The 21,130-nt window shown below is 41.4% G+C and overlaps 3 protein-coding genes across 4 annotated transcripts; all 3 read right to left on the reverse strand.

Moving 5' to 3' along the window:
- Window positions 1–2,533: 2,533 nt before the first annotated feature.
- LOC311500402 (glycine N-acyltransferase-like protein 3) lies at window positions 2,534–4,357 on the reverse strand. Its single transcript, XM_084561787.1, has 5 exons — window positions 4,233–4,357; window positions 4,044–4,151; window positions 3,831–3,951; window positions 3,175–3,307; window positions 2,534–3,089 (listed from the first exon to the last, which is right to left on the reverse strand). Exons 1-5 carry the CDS (start codon window positions 4,305–4,307, stop codon window positions 2,690–2,692), a joined length of 837 nt encoding a protein of 278 aa, XP_084417913.1. The 5' UTR covers window positions 4,308–4,357; the 3' UTR covers window positions 2,534–2,689.
- A 9,559-nt stretch (window positions 4,358–13,916) lies between these two features.
- Window positions 13,917–16,097, reverse strand: LOC311500401 (glycine N-acyltransferase-like protein 3). Its single transcript, XM_084561786.1, has 5 exons — window positions 15,915–16,097; window positions 15,725–15,832; window positions 15,512–15,632; window positions 14,818–14,950; window positions 13,917–14,732 (listed from the first exon to the last, which is right to left on the reverse strand). Exons 1-5 carry the CDS (start codon window positions 15,987–15,989, stop codon window positions 14,333–14,335), a joined length of 837 nt encoding a protein of 278 aa, XP_084417912.1. The 5' UTR covers window positions 15,990–16,097; the 3' UTR covers window positions 13,917–14,332.
- Window positions 16,098–16,435: 338 nt separating this feature from the next.
- Window positions 16,436–18,556, reverse strand: LOC311500241 (cystatin-like). Of its 2 annotated transcripts, XM_084561505.1 has the most exons (4): window positions 18,422–18,556; window positions 17,742–17,964; window positions 16,980–17,090; window positions 16,436–16,820 (listed from the first exon to the last, which is right to left on the reverse strand). In XM_084561505.1, exons 2-4 carry the CDS (start codon window positions 17,937–17,939, stop codon window positions 16,746–16,748), a joined length of 384 nt encoding a protein of 127 aa, XP_084417631.1. In that variant the 5' UTR covers window positions 17,940–17,964; window positions 18,422–18,556; the 3' UTR covers window positions 16,436–16,745. The 2 variants fall into 2 exon arrangements, with proteins under 2 accessions (XP_084417631.1, XP_084417630.1); XM_084561504.1 differs by lacking the exon at window positions 18,422–18,556 and having other exon boundaries at window positions 17,742–17,992.
- Window positions 18,557–21,130: the final 2,574 nt, after the last annotated feature.

Here is a 21,130-nt window from a genome sequence, read left to right on the forward strand (position 1 = left end):
AGGAGCTTTTATTTTGAAATTCCTAATCAGAATGGCGTGATATTTCCTGGGTGACATCCTGAGGGTGTCTACTATCAGGGGGAAGAGTTATTAGTCTGTGGAAACAAGCAGTTTTCTTTAAATGTTATATTTTATTTAAATATTATGAATTAATTTGACACAATTAGTTCACCATTTAGTGATTGACTGCTTGTATGAATGATCCTTTTATTTTGAAGGGCTGTTTTTGTACGCGTTTACCGTAACGCTTCTAATAAGGACAAAGCGCAAAACAACGTGGGGGCTGGCTTGACCGTGTTCGCCGAACTGGAGGCTGGCTTTACCGCAGTCCCTGTGTGGCACTTAACACAGAACGCATGTGTGCAGTGAGTTGTACCTGTTTGCACTGTGGCTTGCAGACAATGACACTGAACTGTGGCCATGTGTCCACTATAATCTTTGCAGGGTCTGATCTGACGCTGTTTTTAAGCATCAAATAACCGTAAACCTGAAAATAAAAGGGAAAAAAACGCATAAAACCTTACAATAAAATCATAATATCCAGTAGCACTCATTAAAAACGACTGTACACACCTGCTGTGACCGGGGTAAATATCTTTTCAGTTCAGTCTCAGCTATTTTCTGCTGATCTCCCGTCAGCTCCATGGTAATTTTCTGTCAGGGATATAACAATGAAACTGTATCGAAGCAGAGCCGAGAGTTAGGGAGTGCATTATGTCTAGAGGATCTAATGTCGACTGCTGGGCGGTCTTTTCTTTTTAAAAGAAAACAGACATATCTTCCAGAGCCGTTCTGGAAAATGAACCCAGTAAAAGTTGAAGGAATGACTTCAACTTACTCGTTAGACGAAGGAAATGGGCGTTGGTAACTCATTTCCTGTGCAGAAATCTGTGGAGAAAGTAACTTTTATTTTTATTTGACCTCAATAAACATTGTCCCGTTGTGTTATGCTCTGTGTTTATGGTCGTAAACGCTAGTTTTAGTCAGTTTTACTTATATCTAGCCACTGGTGCTAATATTGATATGTCAGTACAGCTCTGCGTGCATTTTGTTTATTATGGTCTTATTTACAGTAAAATAGAGGAAACGTGAGAGTGCGCTTCGGGAGCGTGGCTAGTCTCTGATTGACAGGTCGTCACTGTGTGGGCGTTCCCCTCGTGCCTCTCCAGCTCCATTCCCCGCATTCCTTTCTTGTTCCATGAATCCAACATGGCGGCGGCCACAGTGCAAAACGCAACGGTTGGAAATTTCGCAAATAAGTTTCTTCAGGTAGTAATTACGTTATATCCGCGTTTCGAGCATAAGCGGAAGAGTTAGAGATTTATGATCAGTAAAAAAAAAACATTTGCATTGCTTACATACGGGAAATGGGTCTGCTTTTATAAATTATTGACAGTGTTATCTGCAGGTCTCATAACCGAATCTAGAAATAACAGACGACTTCCTGTCTGAATTTTAAAAATAAAAGCCTTTTACCTTCGCTAAATTGACAGATTATTTAAACACGTTCAATAAAGTATAGTTTAACCTATTACTAAGCATTGAAGTTTAATTATTACAATGAAACATGAACGTGTCCAAAGTGTTATACAACATAATAGGAAGTTGTTTTACCCACCAATTTCCAGACAGTTTTCAATTATATTGTGTGTTATTAAAACACAGAAGTGATAGTGTTGGGCAATAAGTGAACAAAAAAAAGTCTATTCTAAATAATCTATGGGGATTAAGGTTTATGAAGATTTTTTTCTTTTGGAAGTATAATTCCAATTAGCCAATGTACTCTAATAGTTATGAAATCAAACGTGCAATTAGAATTTTATTAAAACTGTGTTTTTAAAAGGCTAATAAGCAAACTTGAGAAAACTTGTTATTTGCTTGTTTTAGTGATTAGGCATTAAAAAGTTGCTGTTCTAAAAGTCAGCATACCTCTATATTACTGCATTATATCAGGAAGTTTGAAACAAGTTTATTCAAGTTAGAATACAATGAAGTGGTTGCAGACAGAAAGTAGAGCTATTAATAGTTTTGTGACCTCTTTACGGGAGGGAAAAAAATATATGCATTCTAATTGAAGTTTAGGTTATACTGCAAGCAATGTCAGTTCAGAAGACATACCACAGACATTGCTCGCTATATGTTATAGTTGCCTTTGTTTTTTTTATGCAAATGATGACCACAGCTGTTGTATGTACATAATATGTGTATAAATATACAATGGACATGTTATATACACAGATTATTATTATTTACTTTTTTACTGTTTTATCTATGTTCTCACATAATGACAATAAAGGATTCTTGATCTTATTAAGTGCTTACAGAAAACAAAGTGTCAATCAATTCAGCTAAATTTAATTTGGATTAATTTTTCTTCCTCTACACAGGGTGAACATATCACGTACAGTAATCATGAAATTCCTCTTTCACTTATACCTCAATTTCTACAGTCCAGTTTAAATGCAGTGATTTGGGGAACTTGTAAAATGTGCAATATACTCTTTATAATTCCTACAATGACTACATTATGTATAGTAGAAAACATAAAAATACACCAGTTTAAAATATCTTTAAAATTAATCAGTAAATGTAAAAAAAATCATCTTTGATTTTGGCTTTTTAATCATATATAAGAGTCTCTTTCTTTTTCTTTTGATAAAACGTTATCTTAAAAAGTCTTGAAACCCAATCAAAAGTTGAACTCGTACCATGCTGCTCTGTAAGTCGTGTCCTCCAAGAAGCCCATGCTTTGAAAGAGTTTATGGGATACCATGTTGTCCTCCTCTATGTAGCAGTATAGAGGGTAACCCTCAGCATGGAGCTTCTTGACCATGGTGCTGATCAGCACTCTGGCGTAGCCTTTTTGTCTGTGCTCTGGGAGAGTGTACAATATGCCCATGGCACAGTAATCATACAGCAGGATCCAGGACAACGGCTCACCCTGGTCATTCATGATGCAGCAAGATGGGAAGTTGCTGATTAGGTTTTCAATGTTCTTGTGACCTTGCTCATTCCCTCCAAACTTCCAGGTTTTATTCACCAAGTCGACGTGTGAGAGGTTCAGAGATGAAATCCTTGATTCAAGCTCACTGTAAAAAGAAATGACAACCTTCACATGAGCACAGAAACAATCTATTTTTTCTTTTTTACATTTTTTTAATTTTCTGACTGTACCTGTCAATCGATGGCATGATCAGATGGCTGGGATCTGGCAAATACAGAAGATGCACGTAAGTGTAGCCTCTGTTGTTAACTTTTCGGTAAGCAGACACTCCTTGTAGCACGGATAAATGGGCAGTGTCTAATCCTGGAGGTCGAAAAAAGATAAGCAAGGTCTGTTATTTGAGTTTGACGGAGGTTACAAATATCCTCACTTTGTGCACAACGTCCTCGTTCTCCTGCCACAACTCAATTAATCTCTCCTTCCAGTGTCCCACCCTTTCTTTTCCATTGGCCGTTGGCAGCACGTGTTTTGCAGTTGGTCGGTAATCAGTGATTGTGAGCAGATTTGGCTCAAAAAATTCAAACATGTTTGAATGACTGCAACTGAGGCTGGGTCGGGTACTCGCACACTTGCAGATTTTTGTGCCAACTACTCATGGCGACTGTCCCCAACTAGCGCAGGCTGATGCAGACTTTGCCCGGGTGGGAATCGTGGGTAGAATCTGGCAAAATGTTTTCAGCCTCAGTGGTTTTGGATGTTTTTGTTTTTTGTTTATTAGCTGGTTGCAGTGTACTATATTAGTTTAATAATCCATCTTCATATTATGCATACTCAACATACTGGATGTACTTTGAAGCACTTGTTTCCTGCAGTGCTCTGAACTCACCTCCTATATAGAATTTAGTGCTCCAGTCAATTGCATCCTCTTCTTTCAGCACTTTCTCTAAAGCCCGCACATCCATGCTGTAATATGACACTTTTTTCATGAACATTGAGGCACTCTTATTCTGTGGAGTACACGCAAAGTTTAGCAAACACGAAGTACACACGAGTCTGGCAAATCTCGAGGGTCCAATTCTCCAGCCGGACATGAACTCACCTTGGGGTCCGGTCGGCTAATGATGACTTTAAAATCAGGCCACGTGTCCACGACCACCTCCAGGGTACTTGGTTTGTTCTTGTTTAGTCCATGTATGAAGCCGTACATCTAAGAAAAAAGAAAAATCGGAGCTGCTATGGTTTTAAAATGATAATATTAACACACTTTAAACATGTAGCAGTCGCCTACCTTTAAACTCCTCGGGAGGTGTTGCTGCAGAACTCTTTCGGCGATCTTAAACTCGTCTTTGTTTAGGACCTTCATGTTTGACAAATGCAGTTTAAATGCTGTCTGTTGAGTTAACGTCTGTCCCAGTGAAATGGTTCAGCTTTTATAAATGATTGACTGTGAACAAATCTAGACATAACAGACGACTTCCTGTCTGAATTTTAAAAAATAAAAGCCTTTTACCTTCGCTAAATTGTCAGGTCATCTATTATAAGAACACATGACTGTGTCCGAAGTGTTACACAACTTAATAGGAAGTTTTTTCCACCCCCAACTTACACTACATTACATTGTGTGTTATTAAAATGCAGAAGTAATAGTGTTGGGCAATACTAAGTGAACCAAAAAAAAAATAATTAAGGTTTATGAAATTTTTTTTTTGGAAGTATAATTCCAATTAGCCAACGTATTATAATAGTAAGGAAATCAAATAAATAAATAAATCAATAAATCCCACACACATTCATTAACATGCAACTTGAATTTTATTAAAAGGCTAATCAGCAATTTCATGCAAGATATCTTATTTGCTTGTTTTAGTTATTAGGCATTAAAAAGTTGCTGTTCCAAAAGTCAGCACACCTCTATATTATTGCATTGCATATCAGGAAGTTTGAAACAAGTTTATTCCAGTGAAAACGCAATGAAGTGGTTGTTGTAGCCAATTTGAATGTTTTTTTTTATTTTTTTTTTATTGAAATGTATTAAGTACTGTAATTTGTGAGGTTTTTATGACTACCAAGGTGTAGGCGGGGTTCAGTCAGGAAATCACAGGTTACTTCAGGGTGACTGGGGGCACAGGTGTCGAGTGTTGGCAATCACCAGGGAAGCCACACAGTTTTTCAACCGTGAGGTGGTTTTTGTTTGAGCACAGTTATTTGCGTTATTTATTGTTTATTTTCAGCCACTTTAGTATTTTGAGTAACAGCTAATTACCTGGCCTTTGTTAGGCACCCTGCAAAGTAAAATAAACATTTTAAAACGTACTCAAGGACCTGTTTGCTTTTAACTCTACTACACCACGCGTATGGAAAGAGCTTCACTGCCACATCCTTCACTGGCAAGTTTTTTGGAGGTTCGATTGCCTTTACACCAAGTTGAAAAACTACGCTTCCAAGGATCGATGTGGACACAGGACAACGCATCGTTCAAGACCTGGTCCTGGACTCCTGACTGCCTCGTCACGTCACGGCCCAGCCCGCAGTGGGACGCAGACCAAGCAACATCAAAGTCACGGTCACGGTAGGACTATATTGTGAACGAATGAAAGTTGCAGAAGAGAGTAGCCTTCACGCAACGGGATACAGGGAAATCCCACACATCAATATAGCCTCCTTGAAACGCTAAATGAATGGACATGAGTGAAGAGGAAAATTAGGAAGTGGATGAAAAAATGAATGATGCTGTCACGGACAATGAAATGGACAATGAGCCTGGTAAACGGCCGTCTAAACTCACGTTTAAAGCAATGGAAGCCAAAATACTGTTAATGCAAAAGGAGAGGAATTCTGGAGTAAGGCAACTACTGAAAATGGCAAAGGAAATTGAACAAATGATGATTTCAAATGAAAGTGTTTCTGATGTGCAAATCAAACATGAAGTGATGTGGAAAATGTATGGGGAAACTGTAAAGTTGCAAGAGTCAATAAAATTATTGGTGCCTGAGGATGAAATGTTAAATCAAAATGAATGGTTTAAAAATCAAATGTACAAAGTGAATGGAGTGATAAGCAAAATGGAAAAATGGATGCTTGCAAGCAAGGAGCAAGACAAAACAAAAGAGCATGATGATGAAACCGGTGTTGATGTTTCAAATGATGCAAATGAGGTTCTGAAAAATAATGGTTCAAATGACATGACAAATGGAAATGAGGATGTGGATAACATTGGCCCAAATGACAGTGTTTCTAATACTGGTGGCAGAACAAATGTGTCACGTGGGAGCTCAAGGGCTTCAAGGTCCACTACAGCTTCTGCCCGGATTCAGGCTGAGGCCGAAAGAGCTGCACTTCTAGCCATGGAGGCTGCTCTCAAGGAAAAACATGAGCTAGAGGCTGAAGAGGAACAAGCAAAGGCTCAACAAGAACGAATAAGGAAAAGAAAGGAACTGCTTGAACTACAGAGTCGGATTGCTGCTCAGACAGCTAAGGTTTCAGTGCTCAGAAACAGAGGGTCTGACATAGGAAGCACAGTCTCAAATGCAATGAACTCATATGTGTCAAGACAAAGGTCTGCTCTCAAACCCTCTGCTGTGCCATTTGTTCCACAAACATCAAGTTGTCATGTCACTCATCCACCAGCAGGAGGCATCAACCCACCAACAGGACCTGTCAGATTTGCAATGCCGTCACAGCCTCAGCAGTTAAAGGAACAAGACAACCAATTCAGACCTACAGCAACTATGTCGGACAGAACAGGAACAAGGGCTAAGGAAATCAATTCACAAGGAACCAGACCAAAACTTTGTGCTTCAAATCCTAACCCAAGCATGCCCCAAAGAACTGTGCAGTCATATCCCATTGCATATAGGCCACAGCAATGGCAGCAAGTGAATGAGGAGGGCCAAGGCAGCATGTCACAACAGTCTCATCACTCATACCCCACTGCACAACCAGCACAACAATCCAATCAATATGGCCCAGGTAATATTTTCACCATCATGCAAAAGCAAAACGACACCACAGCATTATTGGTGCAACAGCAGTCGTCACTTTCACTACCCCCAAGAAACATACCAACTTTTGATGGAAACCCTCTCGAATATGTCACCTTTATCAGAGCTTTTGAACACGGAGTTGAAGCTAAGGCTGACAGTGCTGTTGATTGCTTATACTACCTGGAGCAGTACACCAAAGGGCAACCTCAAGAACTGGTCAAGAGCTGTCAACACATGCCACCTGACAGGGGGTACCAAAGAGCAAGGATGCTTTTGCAGGAACGCTTTGGCAATGAGCAAAAAATGGCCACTGCGTACATGGAGAAAGCCCTTGGATGGGCAACACTGAAATCTGAGGATATCAAAGCTTTACAAGCATTCTCATTATTCCTGCGCATATGCTGTAATGCTATGGAGAATATAAGTTACATGTCAGAGATGAATATGCCCTCAAATATCCGTGCAATAATCATGAAGTTGCCATACAAACTGAGGGAGAAATGGAGAAATGTTGCTTTTGAGCATCAGGAGAGACGTCATCATCAACCAGTTTTCGGTGATGTGGTCAATTTCATTGAGAGACAAGTGTCTATTGCCTCTGATCCACTGTATGGAGACATTCAAGATACAGCTGTCTCATTTTCCAAGTTAAAGGTTGGAAATAAACTGTCACAGGGACGCACAAAGGAAAAGGGAAGCAGCTTCGCTACATCTGTTGCACCTGTTAATTCTGAAAATGAAAAAGATAAATACTCACCTGGCAAACTTACCAGGGCATCTTGTCTGCTGTGTGAAGAGGGCCACAAACTGGAAGTGTGCCCTAAGATGGAGAAGAAGCACCACAGAGACGAAATTGACTTTCTAAAAAAGAAAGGTGCTTGTTTTGGATGTTTATCTGTAGGACATATGAGTAAAGAGTGTCACAGTCGGCTGTCCTGCAAGGTGTGTAACCTGAAACATCCTAGTATCCTCCACAATAATGACAAAGAATGGAAAGAAATTAAATCAAAAGGCTCACAGCAAGAAACAACAGGGGTGAGTGAAGCCACCACTTCCAAGACTTGTGGCCATATAGGGGCCGGAGCGCAGGACTGCGTTTTGTCAATTGTGCCTGTAAAGGTCAAAGCAAAGAAAGGCAGCACTATTCTGACAACCTATGCTTTTCTAGACCCCGGCAGCTCATCCACTTTCTGCTCTGAGCAACTAATGAGGAAGCTGAAAGTGACAGGAAGGAACACTAAATTCCTAATGAAAACAATGAATAAAGAAAGCTTTGTAAACAGTCACGTCATCTCAGGACTTGAGGTAGCCGCATTCAATGACAACAACTATGTTGAGCTGCCTGATGTGTACACCCAATTCAAGATGCCTGTGACACGTGATAACATCCCACGACAGGAAGACCTGCATGCTTGGCCATACTTAAACTCTGTTGAAATCCCTGTTATTGATGCAGACGTGGAGCTGTTAATAGGAACTAACGCCCCAGAAGTAATGGAGCCATGGGAAGTGATACACAGCAGAGGAAAAGGACCTTATGCTGTTAAAACACTATTGGGCTGGGTTGTCAATGGACCATTGAGAGGAGGCAATGACAGTGGGGGCAGCTGCCCCACAATGACAGCCAACCGCATCTCCATTGCTCACATAGAGGAACTGCTGGTGAAGCAGTACAACCATGACTTCACTGAGAAATCAACAGAGGACAAGCCAGAGATGTCTATAGAGGATCTGAAATTCATGAACATTGTCAACACATCAGCTGAAATACAAGATGGACACTACTGCTTGAAGTTACCTTTCAGAGAGGACAATGTTGTCATGCCCAATAACCGACATCTTGCTGAGCAAAGGGTCCTCTGCCTGAAAAGGAAATTGGAGAGAAATCCTACGTTCAAGGAGGAATATTCAAACTTCCTCAGTGATGTCATAAACAATGGCTATGCAGAGTGTGTGCCAAAGCATCAATTGGAAGGAAAAGAAGGAAAAAGGTGGTACATCCCACATCATGGGGTGCACCATCCTAAAAAGAGAACCCTGAGAGTCGTTTTTGACTGTGCAGCAAGCTACAAAGGCGTGTCACTCAACACCAAGTTACTCCAGGGACCTGACTTGACAAATTCCTTGCTCGGAGTTCTCATAAGGTTTCGTATGAATTCTGTTGCAGTTATGGCTGACATAAAAGCTATGTACCATCAGGTCAGAGTGGCAAAGCAGGATGTGGACTTTCTGCGCTTCTTATGGTGGCCAGGAGGAGACCTGACACAGCCACTCACTGAGTACAGGATGACTGTTCATCTGTTTGGTGCAATATCATCGCCCAGCTGTGCCAGTTTTGCCCTTAGGAAGACAGCTGAAGACCACAGAGCAGACTTCCCAGTCCATGTCACTGATACCATCATGCACAACTTTTATGTGGATGACTGCTTGAAGTCTGTGTCTTCAGAGGAGGAAGCCATGTCTTTGGTAACAGACCTGACTGCTCTGTGTCAATTAGGAGGATTCCAGTTGCTTAAATGGATGAGCAACAGCAGGTCGGTGTTGGAAGCCATTGATGTGGAGAAAAGAGCCAAAGAAGTGAAAGAGCTGGACTTCGAAAGAGACAGCCTTCCTGTCGAAAGAACCCTGGGCCTGCAGTGGTGTGCAGAAACTGACACTTTCAGGTTCAGGATGTCAGTCCAAGAAAGACCATTCACAAGACGAGGCATTTTGTCTGTAGTGAGCTCGGTCTATGACCCGATTGGATTTTTAGCACCCTTTACCTTACCTGTTAAAACACTGCTGCAAAACCTTTGCAAGATGAGCTACAGTTGGGATGAGGACATTCCCCCAAACTACCAGCTGCAGTGGGTGGGGTGGCTAGAAGACTTAAAAAGACTCTGCACTTTCAGTGTGCCAAGATGCTTTAAACCCAAAGGCTTTGGACAGCTCGTAAGTGCACAACTCCACCACTTCTCTGATGCCAGCGAAAAGCTATGGCACAGTTTCTTATTTGAGGCTGCAGAGTGAGGATGAGAAAATCCATCTAGCTTTTGTGCTAGGAAAAGCACGAGTTGCTCCTTTAAAGAATGTCACAATCCCAAGAATGGAACTAACAGCTGCTGTGCTGGCGGTGAGAGTTGACAGACTCCTGAAAGCAGAGTTAAAACTAGAGCTGGAAAACTCACTCTTCTGGACAGACAGCACAACAGTGTTAAGGTACATCAAGAACGAAACAAAGCGTTTCCACACCTTTGTTGCCAACAGGGTCTCTGCTATAAGAGAAGCCACAAGTGTCTCACAGTGGAGGTATGTTGACACAAAACGGAACCCAGCTGACGAGGCCTCTCGTGGGGTGAAAGTTGACTACCTTCTCACTAGCAGCAGATGGATCCATGGCCCAGACTTTCTGTCCAAGAGTGAAGAGGAGTGGCCTCCTAATATGCTGGATTCAACCTCCATCAGCAGTGATGACCCAGAGGTCAAAGGAGAGGTGTCAGTGAATGCTGTCATCATCACAGACCAACCAAATGCAGTAAACAAACTGATAACCTACTTCTCCTCCTGGAAAAGGCTGAAGACCTCTGTGGCATGGTTTCTTCAGCTAAGAAAGATGTTGAAGTTGCTGAGTCTAAAGAGAAAAGAAATTCAAGCTTCTCTGCCCAGCAGCGGCCTAGACCCAACTCAACAAAAGAAAAAGGTGGAAGAGGACATGAATAGATTCAGAGCCACGTTGAGTGGTCACATACTATGTCCTGAAGATCTCAACATGGCTGAAAGAGTCATCATTCAGTACAGTCAAATGGACAAGTTCAGTGATGAAATTGCTGCTTTGAAAAAAGGAACAGCTGGAGTGACGAAAAGCAGTCACATTTACAAGCTTGATCCAGTGCTGAAGGAAGGACTCTTGAGAGTGGGTGGTAGGCTCAGCAAAGGAGCGATGCCTGATGACACAAAACACCCTGTCATTCTTGCAAAGGACCAACATATCTCCACTCTCATCTTACGCCACATACACGAACAGAACGGACACTGTGGAAGAAATCACCTACTTTCCATACTTCGTCGACAATATTGGATCACCAAAGCAAATGCTGCTGCCAGAAACATCCTGTCATCCTGTGTTGCCTGCCGACGATACAGAGGAAAGCTGGGTGAACAAAAAATGGCAGATTTGCCTAAAGAAAGACTGCAAGCAGATCTCCCACCATTCACAAATGTGGGCATTGACTATTTTGGACCATTCGAGGTGAAAAGAGGCCGCAGCCTCATTAAACGCTATGGAGTTATTTTCACCTGCATGGCCAGTCGAGCAGTTCACCTGGAAATGGCCTATTCATTGGACACCAGTTCATGCATAAATGCAATACGGAGGTTTATTTCAAGACGAGGCCAAGTATCCCACATCAAATCTGACAATGGAACGAACTTTATTGGAGCAGAACGTGAGCTAAGAGAAGCTCTCTCTGAACTGAACCATGAGAAAATCCAAAATGCTCTACTTCATTCTGGAGTGACATGGACCTTTAACACTCCAGCCGCATCACATCACGGAGGAGTATGGGAGAGAGTCATTCGCATGATCAGGAAAGTATTGACTTCTGTTCTTCATCAGCAACATCTGGATGATGAAGGGTTACAAACACTCCTGTGCGAAGTGGAGGCCATATTGAATGACCGACCCATTACAAAAGCTTCAGAGGATCCAAATGATCTCGAACCACTGACTCCAAATCACATTCTCCTGTTGAAAAGCAAACCTTCACTACCACCTGGCCTTTTCAACAAAACTGACTCTTATTCCAAACGACGATGGAAACAAGTTCAATTCCTCGCCAATCTCTTCTGGCATAGATGGCTGAGGGAGTACGTACCACTGCTGCAGGAAAGACAGCGGTGGCCACAGGACAAGAGGAACTTTGTCGCAGGAGACGTCGTCATTGTAGCGGACTTTAATGCCCCTCGAGGATCGTGGCTGTTGGGCAGGGTACTGCAGACCTTTCCTGACAGGCAGGGCCTTGTGCGCTCTGTTAAAGTCCGGACCAAGTACAACGTCCTGGAGCGACCGATCACCAAGATTTGTCTTCTATTGGAAGCTGACTAAAGACTGAACCCAACTTCTATTATTGGGGTTACCCAACCCTATTGGATACCTACATGACCTATGAACATTGCGGTATGAGAAACTGCTATGGACAATGCACTTATTTGGCTACAGTATTGAATGTTGTTTGAATTGTTATGTTTTTATACAGTAACAATTAGGGGCCGGAGTGTTGTAGCCAATTTGAATGTTTTTTTTTATTTTTTTTTATTGAAATGTATTAAGTACTGTAATTTGTGAGGTTGCTATGACTACCAAGGTGTAGGCGGGGTTCAGTCAGGAAATCACAGGTTACTTCAGGGTGACTGGGGGCACAGGTGTCGAGTGTTGGCAATCACCAGGGAAGCCACACAGTTTTTCAACCGTGAGGTGGTTTTTGTTTGAGCACAGTTATTTGCGTTATTTATTGTTTATTTTCAGCCACTTTAGTATTTTGAGTAACAGCTAATTACCTGGCCTTTGTTAGGCACCCTGCAAAGTAAAATAAACATTTTAAAACGTACTCAAGGACCTGTTTGCTTTTAACTCTACTACACCACGCGTATGGAAAGAGCTTCACTGCCACATCCTTCACTGGCAAGTTTTTTGGAGGTTCGATTGCCTTTACAGTGGTTGAGGACAGAAAGTAGAGCCGTTAATACTTTTGTCGTTCCTTTGGGGGGGGGGGATTTCTACTTGAAGTTTAGATTATACTGCAAGCAACGCCAATTCAGAAGAATCCCCTGCGTTGTTCTCTTTCTAGCAACTCTCCTCCACCAGTCTGATGTCATTCAACCAGGGGCGGCTCCACACGGAGAATGTGCACTGGTAAGTCTGAAAGACAAAGTCCAGAATAATATTAAACACTTCAACGTTGCATTCACATTTATGAAAATGAAAAGCGAAGCAGGTTTTAAGATATTATGATGAATTTAAGGTCTTAGGTCAAGGTATGCCACAGGTTTCATATCTCTTTGAGGGAGAAGTCATTACCTGAGCCTTCTCTGGGTCTGTGTGGACTGCACACTCTTCATGTTGGGCGCCCTTTCTGCAGGGGGTCTTTCCCATCTTGACAGTTATGATGTACTGTATCCCTTTTTAACTTAACACATACTCTAAATACTGACACTTGCTTCCAGTAAAAAAACTAAAAAACAAAAACAAACCAGCTCAGTAATGGTAGGCATGTTATCCCCATTTGAAGTTAAAGACGGTAAAATGACTTGGCTACAAATTACCCAATGAGAAGTCATTTTAATGTTTTTTTTTTTTTTTTTTTGACAGTTGTGTTAAGAGCACAGCTCATTTATTTGCATGACAGACGAACAGGTTCTTCAACACACGCATATGACAAATTGCACAACCTCGACAGGACAGGATGAGACAGGATTATGATGTTTGCTTACAAAAGTCCAAATGTGTCAATGTCCACTGCCATCTTCTTAGAGACGATCGATAAACACCGCGAGGTAATAAATAGATAGACAGATAGATAAATGCAGAATTAAAACCATAGAATAGCGACTACTATTATCATACTCAGGAGAGAAAACTTTCATTGGGTGTTGGCTTACCAGGCCTACCAGTAATGTCTGATAACTCACAAAGGAACACTTTTTACTAGGTCTCAGCTATTTTCTGCTGATCTCCCGTCAGCTCCATGGTAATTTTCTGTCAGGCATATAACAATGATATGCATTCTAATTGAAGTTTAGGTTATACTGCAAGCAATGTCAGTTCAGAAGACATACCACAGACATTGCTCACTATATGTTATAGTTGCATTTTATGCAAATCATGACCACAGATGTTGTATGTACATAATATGTGTACAAATATACAATGGACATGCTATATACACGGATTATTATTATTTACTTTTTTACTGTTTTAACTATCTACCGCTCAAAATGTCGTTATGTTCTCACATAATGACAATAAAGGATTCTTGATTCTTGATCTTATTAAGTGCTTACAGAAAACAAAGTGTCAATCAATGCAGCTAAATTTAATTTGGATTAATTTTCCTTCCTCTACACAGGGTGAACATATCACGTACAGTAATCATGAAATTCCTCTTTCACTCATACCTCAATTTCTACAGTCCAGTTTAAATGCAGTGATTTGGGGAACTTGTAAAATGTGCACTATACTCTTTATAATTCCTGCAATGACTACAGTATGTATAGTAGAAAACATAAAAATACACCAGTTTAAAATATCTTTAAAATTAAACAGTGAATGTAAAAAAAATCATCTTTGATTTTGGCTTTTTAATCATATATAAGAGTCTCTTTCTTTTTCTTTTGATAAAACGTTATCTTAAAAAGTCTTGAAACCCAATCAAAAGTTGAACTCGTACCATGCTGCTCTGTAAGTCGTGTCCTCCAAGAAGCCCATGCTTTGAAAGAGTTTATGGGATACCATGTTGTCCTCCTCTATGTAGCAGTATAGAGGGTAACCCTCAGCATGGAGCTTCTTGACCATGGTGCTGATCAGCACTCTGGCGTAGCCTTTTTGTCTGTGCTCTGGGAGAGTGTACAATATGCCCATGGCACAGTAATCATACAGCAGGATCCAGGACAACGGCTCACCCTGGTCATTCATGATGCAGCAAGATGGGAAGTTGCTGATTAGGTTTTCAATTTTCTTGTGACCTTGCTCATTCCCTCCAAACTTCCAGGTTTTATTCACCAAGTCGACGTGTGAGAGGTTCAGAGATGAAATCCTTGATTCAAGCTCACTGTAAAAAGAAATGACAACCTTCACATAAGCACAGAAAAAATCTATTTTTTCTTTTTTACATTTTTTTAATTTTCTGACTGTACCTGTCAATCGATGGCATGATCAGATGGCTGGGATCAGGCAAATACAGAAGATGCACGTAAGTGTAGCCTCTGTTGTTGACTTTTCGGTAAGCAGACACTCCTTGTAGCACGAATAAATGGGCAGTATCTAATCCTGGAGGTCAAAAAAAGATAAGCAAGGTCTGTTATTTGAGTTTGACGGAGGTTACAAATATCCTCACTTTGTGAACAACGTCCTCGTTCTCCTGCCACAACTCAATTAATCTCTCCTTCCAGTGTCCCACCCTTTCTTTTCCATTGGCCGTTGGCAGCACGTGTTTTGCAGTTGGTCGGTAATCAGTTCACACTACACGATTGTGCCCAGATTTGGCTCAAAAAATTCAAACATGTTTGAATGACTGCGACTGAGGCTGGGTCGGGTACTCGCACACTTGCAGATTTGCATCCTCACCCCCTCACACACTAACAGATTTTTGTGCCAACTACTCATGGCGACTGTCCCCAACTAGTGCAGGCTGGTGCAGACTTTGCCCAGGTGGGAATCGTGGGTAGAATCTGGCAAAATGTTTTCAGCCTCAGTGGTTTTGGATGTTTTTGTTTTTTGTTTATTAGCTGGTTGCAGTGTACTATATTAGTTTAATAATCCATCTTCATATTATGCATACTCAACATACTGGATTTGAAGCACTTGTTTCCTGCAGTGCTGTGAACTCACCTCCTATATAGAATTTAGTGCTCCAGTCAATTGCATCCTCTTCTTTCAGCACTTTCTCTAAAGCCCGCACATCCATGCTGTAATATGACACTTTTTTCATGAACATTGAGGCACTCTTATTCTGTGGAGTACACGCAAAGTTTAGCAATCACGAAGTACACACGAGTCTGGCAAATCTCGAGGGTCCAATTCTCCAGCCGGACGTGAACTCACCTTGGGGTCCGGTCGGCGAATGATGACTTTAAAATCAGGCCACGTGTCCACGACGACCTCCAGGGTACTTGGTTTGTTCTTGTTTAGTCCATGTATGAAGCCGTACATCTAAGAAAAAAGAAAAAATCGGAGCTGCTATGGTTTCAAAATGATAATATTAACACACTTTAAACATGTAGCAGTCGCCTACCTTTAAACTCCTCGGGAGGTGTTGCTGCAGAACTCTTTCGGCGATCTTAAGCTCGTCTTTGTTTAGGACCTTCATGTTTGACAAATGCAGTTTAAATGCTGTCTGTTGAGTTAACGTCTGTCCCAGTGAAATGGTTCAGCTTTTATAAGTGATTGACTGTGAACAAATCGAGACATAACAGACGACTTCCTGTCTGAATTTTAAAAAAATAAAAGCCTTTTACCTTCGCTAAATTGTCAGGTCATCTATTATAAGAACACATGACTGTGTCCGAAGTGTTACACAACTTAATAGGAGGTTTTTTTTTCACCCCCAACTTACACTACATTACATTGTGTGTTATTAAAATGCAGAAGTAATAGTGTTGGGCAATACTAAGTGAACCAAAAAAAAAAAAAGGTTAAGGTTTATGAAATTTTTTTTTGGAAGTATAATTCCAATTAGCCAACGTATTATAATAGTAAAGAAATCAAAAAGTCGTACTCATGCAAAAATAAATAAATAAATCCCACACACATTCATTAACATGCAACTTGAATTTTATTAAAAGGCTAATCAGCAATTTCATGCAAGATATCTTATTTGCTTGTTTTAGTTATTAGGCATTAAAAAGTTGCTGTTCTAAAAGTCAACACACCTCTATATTATTGCATTGCATATCAGGAAGTTTGAAACAAGTTTATTCCAGTGAAAACGCAATGAAGTGGTTGAGGACAGAAAGTAGAGCCGTTAATACTTTTGTCGTTCCTTTGGGGGGGAAATTTCTACTTGAAGTTTAGATTATACTGCAAGCAACGCCAATTCAGAAGAATCCCCTGCGTTGTTCTCTTTCTAGCATTTCTCCTCCGCCAGTCTGATGTCATTCAACCAGGGGCGGCTCCACACGGAGAATGTGCACTGGTAAGTCTGAAAGACAAAGTCCAGAATAATATTAAACACTTCCATGTTGCATTCACATTTATGAAAATGAAAAGCGAAGCAGGTTTTAAGATATTATGATGAATTTAAGGTCTTAGGTCAATGTATGCCACAGGTTTCATATCTCTTTGAGGGGGGAGTCATTACCTGAGCCTTCTCTGGGTCCGTGTGGACTGCACACTGTTCATTTGCGGCGCCCTTTCTGCAGGGGGTCTTTCCCATCTTGACGGTTATGATGTACTGTATCCCTTCAACCACCTGAAAGTAGAAGAAGGTGACAGTCGGAGATACAGATTATGGTAAGCTTTAAAAATAAAGCAACCGGCCACTTTCAGATTAATTTAACACATACTCTAAATACTGACACTTGCTTCCAGTAAAAAAACTAAAAAACAAAAACAAACCAGCTCAGTAATGGTAGGCATGTTATCCCCATTTGAAGTTAAAGACAGTAAAATGACTTGGCTACAAATTACCCAATGAGAAGTCATTTTAATGTTTTTTTTTTTTTTTTTGACAGTTGTGTTAAGAGCACAGCTCATTTATTTGCATGACAGACCAACAGGTTCTTCAACACACGCATATAACAAATTGCACAACCTCGACAGGACAGGATGAGACAGGATTATGTGTTTACAAAAGTTCAAATGTGTCAATGTCCACTGCCATCTTCTCAGAGACGATCGATAAACACCGTGAGGTAATAAATAAATAGAAAGATAGATAAATGCAGAATTAAAACCATAGAATAGCGAATACTATTATCATACTCAGGAGAGAAAACTTTCATTGGGTGTTGGCTTACCAGGCCTACCAGTAATGTGTGATAACTCACAAAGGAACACTTTTTACTAGGTGGGCTTTCTATCCACAATAGTGCAGCATCTAGAGTAGTGCCGCGTTTCTCACCTGAGCCTGAACCTTCACCACCTCTGCCACCCGCCTCAGGTACAGGTCGTTGGTGCGTCTGTTGTGTTCGTTGACGGCGAAGTCCAGAGCATTTCGCACACCGGGGTCGTTGATATCAGCGTCGAAGAGGCCCCCGGGCATCCCACTGTACCCAACGCCGAAAACGGCGGCGAGGACAGCCAACACAATCTTCCACATCGTGTCTCCCTCTTGGTGAGTGCAGCTACAAGAGTCAAAACAACAAAAACACACTTGGCGTCGCCTTCCTTTTATATAAGCCGAAAAAGGTGAGGGCTGGTCTTGCGCACTTGGAGTGGCATACCTTGCCAGCCAATCAACAATCAATCATTGCAACACCCCCCCATCTCATTTGGACTTACTCTCCCTTTCTCTTCTCTTTGCAGTGTTGAGGCTTTAATCGGATCTTCTTGTTTTCTATTCTTTTGTGAAAATAACATTACACTCCCAACAAATACGGGGCACTGAAGCGCACAGTGGCTCAATTTTGACGCACGCAACTTTCTGGGCCTTTTAAGGAAAAACAAATATACTCAACCTCTGACCTCCAAAGAGCCACCATTTTAACGAGTTGGACCTTCTTGATTTTACTAGGTAGGCTTTCAATCCACAATACTGTAGCATCTAGAGTAGTGTCATTTTGAAGTCTAAATGTTTCTCACCTGAGACTGAACCTTCACCACTTCTGCCACTTGGCTCCAGTGGCGGACCGTGCATTTTCCACCAAGGCCTTCAACGCCCTCCAGCCTTTTTCAAAACACGCCTTAACACGACTATTATGACGCCACTGCTATAGAAGCCATCAATATCATACGGATGTGCAGGGCCGTCGCGAGAAGGCAAGCAAACCAAGCAATTGCTTGGGGCACCGAGCTGGCCTGGGGCCCCAAGACAACGACTGGTTAAGAATAAAATGCAACGACAAACTGTGTGAGCGCCCCTTTGATAGTTAATGCAGTAAAGTGCAATGACACTGTTATCGGGATCCCCCTCAAGGGGGCCCCTCTCAGTCGTCGCTGACAGCAGCCAGCCAGCCAGGTTCGTGATCTCTGCTGCCGGCAAAATATAAAACCTCGGGAGTCACAATGAAGCGGAATTATCCGTCAGGAAGCCAAAAGAGGAAGAAGAAAAAGGAAGAGGAGGATAAGAAATTACACTGGATAAAATAGCTCTACTTGTCTTGTACAAATGGTGTAATTTCGCAGCAGGTACTGTAGGCTAGCAAAAAAATGGTTATGTTAGCTACCTGCCTGACGGCCAATGCTGCTTATAACAAACTAGAACAGTCAGTGTAACTTTTTTTTTCGAACGGACGGAATATGGTTACATACTGTAATATGTTTATTAACGGGATAAGGAAGACGCAGATCTGTTCCATAATCACTGTTTATACAGTGAGAAGCTACTGGATTTGTACAGTAATTTAAGCATTGCTTTGCGTCTACTCTTGACTCTCCCTGTGTCAGTGGCCTCTGGTGAGAGGAGCTTTTCAGCTTTGAAGCTGATAAAAAATTACATGAGGTCCACCATGGGCCAAGAAAGGCTCACAGGACTGGCACTTACATCAATTGAGCGTGATGTTCGCCGGTCTTTTGGACATGGAGGACATTGTGGTTGCCTTTGCTGAAGCCAAGGCTCGTAAACAGCAGTTTTAGATAGTTTGCACATGATGGCCTGAAAGGTTAATCTTATGTGTGTGTGTGTGTGTGTATACTATTTATGTTACAACCTGCACTCTTTATAGGTTGTTTGTGAACAAGATGGCAGTGTTTTATTCTCTCACTTTGTGAGAACTGACGAATGTTAATGTGAGTGTATGTATGTATGTATATATATATATATATGTGTGTGTGTGTGTGTGTGTGTTTAAGTATGTTGGATTTAGTTATTGTGCACTTTTTTGTGGTGTTTTTTTGCAAATGTTCAAATGTTTTGCACAGAATATGCAACAGCAGTATTTTCACTATTTTATTTATATAAAGTGTGGGTGAACTTAAACTGTATGGCTATGCTGTGGTTCCTGTAGGCTTTGCGTGGGGGGGGGGCCTCCATGACCATTTTGCTTGGGGCCCCTAAATTCATTGAAACGGCCCTGCGGATGTGCAATAAAACAGGACGTCCTATCGAAGACGGGTATCTCATACAGTGAGATGAATGCCATTACTAAAGCAAGAAACTCACTTGGAACAATTCTAAAAGCTGCTCACTAGCACCACATATGTCAAATCCAGCAGAAGCATCAATGTTGACCCAATAAAATGACAAAAATATACTTAAAAGATGTAAATACAATTAATTTTACTCACCAGAACTTGAGAAACAATTCAGAGTTCTCCTGTGAACCTGTTCGGCAAGGTTAGCTCTCATAGTTGCTGCCGTGGATGTACTTTGAAGCACTTGTTTTCTGCAGTGCTCTGAATTCACGTCCTATATAGAAGTTTTTCTTTCAGCATTTTCTCTAAAGCCCTGTTACACCCACTACAGGTAAGAATAGCATAAAGAATGACAATCAACAAAAAATAAAATGTATTAATTTTATTCCCAAATATTCTTCAACAAATCATAGGTCCTCTATTAACTTCCTCACAGCCAGCTTCCCATTTGTCACAGTGCAAGGGTTTAGTACACAAAGGCCACACTGGTGCACACTACAGTCAATAATAAGTCTTACTCACTCTGAATGAACACTTGATTTGCACACGTGAACACATTTCACTGCAAACAATAAACCACGTGACCCTTTAAGCATGCACTGAATGAGTGACTGGGACCTGACCCGAGTGAAATTACTCATGCGGGGAAGTGAGCAAATAAAACAAACAAATTAAAGGAATATAAATCTAGTCTGCCCAAAGGACAATATCCCATATCCACTACCGGCTCACTTGCCAGGGTGATTAACAAATATTAATCTGGCATATCGGGCGATTAAGTCCTACCGACTACCAGCTGCTTTTCAGGCCAGCAGGGACACAGGTCGATATTCCTGTGCTTGTTTTCCCTGTCTGCCAGCGTGAAATGAGGTGTGCACCTGCCTCACTTCACCCGTCACGTCTCACCCCCTCAAAATGCATTGCGACGATGTACAACTGGAAAAAGAACTCAAACCAAAAACAAAACATCTTTCAATGAGTAGCTCTTCAACATACATACTTCATTAAACTAATGCATCTCAGTGTTGGTTTTACAGTCTGTGGCAGGCGAAAAGGATTAGTGTGTTTGCCCGCAGTACTTCTATACTACCACTGGGGACTCTTCTGATTCTATGTCCCCTTCTTACTCTTCCTCCTCCACCCCCACAGCCTCTGGGCAAAACTCAAATCCCATCATTGGCTCCTCACTATAGGAGTCAAGGGCCAGCGCTTCTGGGG

Source organism: Chelon labrosus, assembly GCF_963514085.1.
Source record: "Chelon labrosus genome assembly, chromosome: 15".
Taxonomy (NCBI): Eukaryota; Metazoa; Chordata; class Actinopteri; order Mugiliformes; family Mugilidae; genus Chelon; species Chelon labrosus.

Coding starts and splice junctions, on each gene's coding strand:
- LOC311500241 (XM_084561505.1), bottom strand. CDS start 17,939: ATGTGGAAGATTGTGTTGGCTGTCCTCGCCGCCGTTTTCGGCGTTGGG. Junction 17,091..17,741: donor TGGTGAAGGTTCAGGCTCAG/GTGAGAAACGCG, acceptor TTCTACTTTCAG/GTGGTTGAAGGGATACAGTA. Junction 16,821..16,979: donor CGGACCCAGAGAAGGCTCAG/GTAATGACTCCC, acceptor TTTGTCTTTCAG/ACTTACCAGTGCACATTCTC.
- LOC311500402 (XM_084561787.1), bottom strand. CDS start 4,307: ATGAAGGTCCTAAACAAAGACGAGTTTAAGATCGCCGAAAGAGTTCTG. Junction 3,952..4,043: donor TTAGCCGACCGGACCCCAAG/GTGAGTTCATGT, acceptor TGTACTCCACAG/AATAAGAGTGCCTCAATGTT. Junction 3,308..3,830: donor CACTAAATTCTATATAGGAG/GTGAGTTCAGAG, acceptor TTCGACCTCCAG/GATTAGACACTGCCCATTTA.
- LOC311500401 (XM_084561786.1), bottom strand. CDS start 15,989: ATGAAGGTCCTAAACAAAGACGAGCTTAAGATCGCCGAAAGAGTTCTG. Junction 15,633..15,724: donor TTCGCCGACCGGACCCCAAG/GTGAGTTCACGT, acceptor TGTACTCCACAG/AATAAGAGTGCCTCAATGTT. Junction 14,951..15,511: donor CACTAAATTCTATATAGGAG/GTGAGTTCACAG, acceptor TTTGACCTCCAG/GATTAGATACTGCCCATTTA.